This window comes from Orycteropus afer, unplaced genomic scaffold, assembly GCF_000298275.1.
Source record: "Orycteropus afer afer isolate SDZICR_OR568_19922 unplaced genomic scaffold, OryAfe1.0 scaffold00079, whole genome shotgun sequence".
Classification (NCBI taxonomy): Eukaryota; Metazoa; Chordata; class Mammalia; order Tubulidentata; family Orycteropodidae; genus Orycteropus; species Orycteropus afer.
The window spans coordinates 6939705-6946104 of NW_006921666.1; the positions used below are offsets into that span (position 1 = coordinate 6939705).

General features: G+C 38.8%; 1 protein-coding gene across 1 annotated transcript in view; it reads left to right on the plus strand.

The window, feature by feature from the left end:
* Positions 1-6400, plus strand: part of NEK9 (NIMA related kinase 9) — a 51981-nt gene that overhangs the window by 12387 nt on the left and 33194 nt on the right. The window contains exons 6-8 of the mRNA XM_007941357.2: positions 1434-1565; positions 3409-3519; positions 4201-4265. Coding sequence (XP_007939548.1) covers positions 1434-1565; positions 3409-3519; positions 4201-4265 — 308 coding nt within the window. The remainder of the gene's footprint in view (positions 1-1433; positions 1566-3408; positions 3520-4200; positions 4266-6400) is intronic.

Genomic DNA, 6400 nt, shown 5'->3' on the forward strand with positions numbered 1-6400 from the left:
TCAGCTATTTGCCTTCAGTCTCCCTAATTCTATCTTCCATTGATTCAATTCTGGTCCTTTGGCTATTCAATGTCTTATCTATATCTGAAAATTTAGTATTAATCTTCTGGATTTCTGTGTGTAGATTTTGTATTATTTCTAATTTTTCATTTATTTTGTCATTTTGTTCTCGTATTGTCTTTCAAAATTGTTCTGGGGTTTTCTCTGTGTTTTCCTTGATCTGTCTCTCAATTCATTAAAGATACCTAAACATAATTCTTTTGAATTCCTTATCTGGGAGTTCCGATGCTGCATCTTCCTCAGGGATGTGTTTTGGGTCTATATCCTGGTCCCTTGTTTCTCTTGCTGCTTTGGGTGGACTGTAATGCTCTGTTGTCTATGAGGCATTGTGATGTTTTTGTGTTTATATTTAATTGGTGATTGTATGTTGGAGTGACTTGCCCACGATTTTTGTTTTCTGTTTTGTTTGTATTTTATCTACACAAACAGGATACAGTGCTCCTTTGTTCGCTAGTTGACAGCACTTATACACTCACCACCTGTTTCTTTTCCTGTTGTCAGCTTCTTGTATGTCCCTGCCGACCTTGGCAAACAGAGCCTATTCTTAGGTCCCTGGAATTCAAATGAGAATGCTATCACTTTAAAATCCAAAATGGTTGCCACTTGTAAAGATTCAAAATGGCTGTGCCCTTGGTCACTTTAAATATCCAGAATGGCCACCACTTGTAAATAATCAAAATGGCTGCGCCCTCCGGACAGTGGAAAGTCAACAGCTCAGGTTGTTTCCCTTCCTGCTGTTTCCCTTCCTAGTCATAAGCCACCAGCTCAGTCGTCCCTGTAGGTCTTGGTGACCAGGGTTGATCTTTAGGTCAATTCTCAGGTCCCAAGCACCACTTGGAAATATTCAGGCTGTTGGTCCCATCAGAGTAGCTGACAGTCCGCAGCTCCAACCATCTCTGTACTCACTGTTTTCATTTAGGTTTTTCCACTAGTTGATGCCTAATCCACTTCTGTATAGTTACTTTCAAAGCTCAGAGCTCCCGGATAACTTTCTGTATCTCTGTCAATTGTTTTTCTTTTCTGTGTTGAAGAGGGTCTGTGTCACTTATCTGCCTATTCCTCTGTATGATGTCTTTAGTGGGCCTTGAATGCCTAAAGCCTCTGTGATCTAGAAATCACAGAGACACTGAGCCTCTCATATTACCACAGTGCCTTAACCACAAAGATTACCCCTTTAAAACTGGCCCAAGAGATTTGGTAGGAATATAGTTTCTCCCCATAGTGGTATCATCCTTTAAAAATCATTTTGGGATCTGCTGATTAATATTTTATGGTTGTTAGCACTAGTTCCTAAGAAATTTAATTTAGCTGTTGAAATGTTAATATAGTTCTCAGAAGAGAAGTTATTCTTTAATTGTTTCTTTGTTGTTCAGCTTGTGGGAACTCCATATTACATGTCTCCAGAGCTCTGCCAAGGAGTAAAATATAATTTCAAGTCTGATATCTGGGCAGTCGGCTGCGTCATTTTTGAACTACTTACACTAAAAAGGACATTTGATGCCACAGTAAGTTGGTGTATTATCCCCACATTGTCCTTGCAAAAGATTATCAACTCATTTATTCCTGAGCTTCTGATTTCTTTAACAGAAAATAACTATAGACAAAAACAACCTGTATTCAGGCACTGGGTGTGTAGTGTATTGTTGAGCTGACTTGAATACCCCATTAAAATGATCATAAGGAAATAGAGCACTGTACTTGAATTTGTTGCCTGCTGTTTTAAAACTGGTTGTAGGATCAGCCATCTGCTGTAGTTTGGATGAGCCATTTCATTTCTTACGCCTGAGCTAACAAACTCAAAACCAAATTCACTGCCATTGAGTCAGGTCTGACTCATAAAGAACCCACTGAATTTCTGAAGCAGTAAATCTTTACTGAAGTAGATTGCCCCATCTTCCTTCTGTGGAGCGGCCGGCTGGTGGGTTTGAACTGCCAACCTTCTGGTTTGCTTTCAAATGCCTTAGGCAGTGAGCTACCAAAACTCCTTGAGCTGCATCATTTTTTTTTTTCTCCCAAAGCCTAAGGCACATAATATAAGATTCATTTAAGCATTTTGATTTTTTCATGAAAAATTATATACTCTTTCTTATTCAAGATTGTCATTTTAGGGACAACAAATTTCTGTAAGTGTTTATTCTTTTGGTTATTATTAAGTAAAAACCTCATGTAAAGCTATACCTCTCAAACTTTAATGTGGATACAGAATCCCCTGGAAACTTGTTCAAGTGCAGATTCTGTTTCTGTAGGTTTGGGGTGGGGCCAGTATCCTGCCTTTCTGACAAGCTCCTAGGTGGTGCTGATGCTGCTGGCCCATGAACCACAGTTTAAGGAAAGGGGATTCACATCCAGTCTCCTCTGCAGACCAGGCGTGAGAGCTTAGACAAGTCACTTCATCTCTTTGAATCATCTGTTTCATTTCCTATAAAACAGAAATAATGTATATCCCTCTCACAGAGATGCTCTGAAAATGTATATGAAAAATGAAAATGTAAGGTGATAAAAATTCATTTGCCTTTCATGAGACTTGTTAATTTTCTAAATCCTGACCTTTATTCTGGTATATTACCTAGTTTTCCTAAATAATATAGTAGAAAGAAAATGAGCCTCTTTTTTCTCAGGTACAAATTGGTGATTATAATAACCTCCTAGCATGGTGTTTGCAAAGATTGAAAAGGATCATATATATATAACATGCCTGCCTGGTACCTAAAGGTGGTGGTTGTATTATATCATCTTCATCATCATTATCATTATTATTCCTGACCTTGTCTGTTGCAGTAGCATATAGCCTGCACAGCCATTATGAGACCAAACCTGCTGCCATTGTGTCAATTCTAACTCATAGTGACCCTGTAGGATAGAGTAGAACTGCCCCATAGAATTTCCAAGGCTGTAAGTCTTTACTGAAGCAGACTGTCTCAGCTTTCTCCTGCAGAGCAGCTGTGGGTTCAGACTGCTGACGTTATACAGCCATTAATAGGATATGTAAATTAGGAGTCAGTCCTAGGAGGTACTTGAAGCCAAGAAACATGGCTAATCTTGCCTTCTTTTTTTCTTAAGGTTCATTTGAAGTGTTAGCTTATGAGATACTCTGAGCTTTATGCTATTGGCCACATAGTCATAGTTTCAGCCTCCGTGCTGGCCAGTTGGTGTCTTTCCATCTGATGGCAGCAGTACATCCCTAACCATTTCTTGATGATGCTTGCTAAAAACCATAAAAGAAATCAGACCTAACACAGAGTTATTGCCACTTTAAATAACAGTCACAGACATTTCAGAGCACCTACTGGTAGATTATAAAGTCATCTTTATATAACCAGGAATGACACAGTCAACATTTTCTTGTAGAACCCACTCAACCTGTGTGTGAAGATTGTGCAAGGAATCCGGGCTATGGAAGTTGATTCTAGCCAGTATTCTTTGGAACTAATCCAGATGGTCCATGCGTGTCTGGATCAGGTAGGTGAGATGTATATTTAGTTTAGTGTTCTCTCTTCAGTCTTAGTATTTGGGATGTAGCATAGATGAACCTGCACAAAAGCACATCTGCTTCATTGAGGTCGGATGTATTTCTGGCCTTACCCGTAAGAATAGGCATTGGCAATTCATGATAATTGTGTACATCAGCCAACAAATTCTGACCTTATTCTTATGTATTAATTTGTGAAATGTTTTTACCGTCTAAATTGTGCTCCATTTTTTATGATCAAGATTAATTTCTGTAAATTGATTTTATAAAATTACACACCAAGATAATTTGGAGTTCCTAATGTGTAGAATGTGTATGGTTCGGTTAGCTCACAGTTGCCTTGCTGTGTAGCTCTAAGTCAGTATTATTCAAAGTATGGTCCATAGACCAACCACAGGCATCAGAATCATCAAGGGGTGGGAATGGGTATACAAGTTAAAAATAGAGATTCCTAGGCTCCATCCCAGATAACTGGAAACGCAGAAATCTGCATTTGTAACAAGCAGCCTAGGTGATTATTGTGTATATATTGAAGTCTTAGAGCCACTGCCTAACTGAACAAATGAGGTAGGTGTGTTGGAAACATCTCATTCAGAAGACATAAGATCCCTCTTTATATCCCATAGTACTCTTCTCCTTAAATGAAAACTAATTCCATTTTTACTTTCTAGGATCCTGAGCAGAGACCCACTGCAGATGAACTTTTGGATCGTCCCCTTCTCAGGAAACGCAGGAGGTAAAGGCCGTTGGCTGTTAGAAGCCTGATCAGACAGAGTACCACAAGAAAAGGTGGTGTTTCCTGACTTGGCCACCTAGTGCTGTTTTTGGCAGACATCTCCGCTTTTGTTGCTTGAGGGTAGCTCCTGACTTTCACTCTTTGGGCTGTGCTGCATTGTTCCAGATGTGTACTGATGAGACCCGAGAGACTTGTATTCCCCCATCTGTGGGCTTTAATCTAGAGTCGAGGCTTAGATATGGTAATTCAGAGAGAAAGCTTTGGATTCAGACATCCTTAGCGTGTATCTGAGGTCTGTCATTATTTTGGTCACATTATTTAGCATCTCTTAGTTTTCTCTTGTTATAAAATGAGGTAAGGTGGGGATTAAAGGAAGATGTATACAAAGTGTTTGGTCTACAAGGTGCTCAGTGCTTGTTGGAGAGGATTGTGAGTGGGCTTTTGGTTTTTAGTGCATTTGTTTGAATGGTTGATTGGAGTTGGAGCAGTCCTCTTCAGATACCTTTCGCCCATTTCTCAAGGTTAGGCTTGGTTGATTTCCTAAGATTGATTCTGTCTCAGAGGTTCCCAGAGGTAGAAAGAATGTCCTTTATGCCTTCCTAGAGGAGACTTCAAACCCTAACTTAAAGGAAGAGGTGTTCTTTGTTCTTTTTAAATTACTAGTCTTTCTCTTTCACTCTGTTACACTGTTTTTGCCTTACTATTATTCTTCTTTCCCACTGTTTGTCTGTCAGTTTGTCATACTCTGGTGGCTTGTGTGTGTTGTTGTGTATAGGGTCACTCTGAGTTGGAACTGACTCGACAGCACCTAACAATAACATAACACCCTTCTTCCTCCCCTACCAAGTCTTTGTTTTTACATCCTCCAAATAGGCTCATTCTCAGGTCTTCCCCTAAGACATGTACACTGAATCCTGTAATCTTTGTTGTTTGTTGGTACTTTTATCCTCTGTCATTTTGTCAGTCTTTTCTGGCTCCTTTCTTGTTGGTCTCTAGGCAGTGCTGAGAATTACATGTAATACTCCACATGCAGCACTATGACCTGTTTCCATTCTGTGCGTAGCAGGCAGTGTTAGCTGTTAGGGCTGGTTAAACATACTTACTGTTTTATCTGGCTTATATCCCAACAGGATCATCACTGTTTTAATCTCTTGTTGAAATACTCTCATTGATAATTATTAATTGAAGTTTTACTGAGATAATTGTAGATTTACATTCAATTACTTAAACAAATAAATAAAGAGAGATCCTTTGTACATTGCCCTGTTTTCCCCAAAGGTAGCATTTTGCAAAACTACAGTGTACTATCACAACCAGGATATCACAACAGTGATACAGTCTACCAACCTGTTCATGTTTCTCCAGTGTCATTTGTGTTTGTGTGTGTGTATGTGCACACATCTCTGTGTTTGATAACTTACTTAAGAAATTTTTTTGAACTGCCTTGATGTGAATTTGTCACTCTCCCTTTCCTCTTTATTTTAATTCACTTGGTATTCTGTCTTTAATCTCTTTTTAAAGTAGAAAAAGGGAGGTAGAAGGTGATGGAGATGAGGAATCTTATTTGATAATACAGAATTCCTTCTGAGCTACATAGAATACTTCTGAAATGGAAATACAAAGTAATCGTAGTCAATTAATATTTGAGTACTTGCTATGTGTAAGACACTATTCTAGGGAATGCTCTTAAAGTCTAAGAGTGGATGGAAGAATACATTATGTACATCACTGAGTTACAAGGAGGAGTGTGATGGTCCCATGAAAGAGGTCAACTCAAGATGCTATCGCGGTTTAAAGGAGGAAGTGCTTGCATCTGCTGAGAGGAATTAGAAACTTTCTGTAAGACATGAGATTTGAGATGAGGCTCGAAAATGAGTGGTATATAAGAGAAAATTTTCCATATAGAAAATAGCGTAAGCAAAAACACAGACATAGGAAATTGTGGAAAATAGTCTGGAAACACAGTGTCCTATTTGGCTAGAACTGGGGCTCTCAACAACGGCACCTGCAGCGCTTTTATTTTATTTTATTTTTTATTAGGATTTCGGTGAAGATTTACAGAGTAAATTCACTTTTCATACAGCAGTTCACATATACTTTGTCTCATGTCATTGACCAAAATTTACAATGCAGCA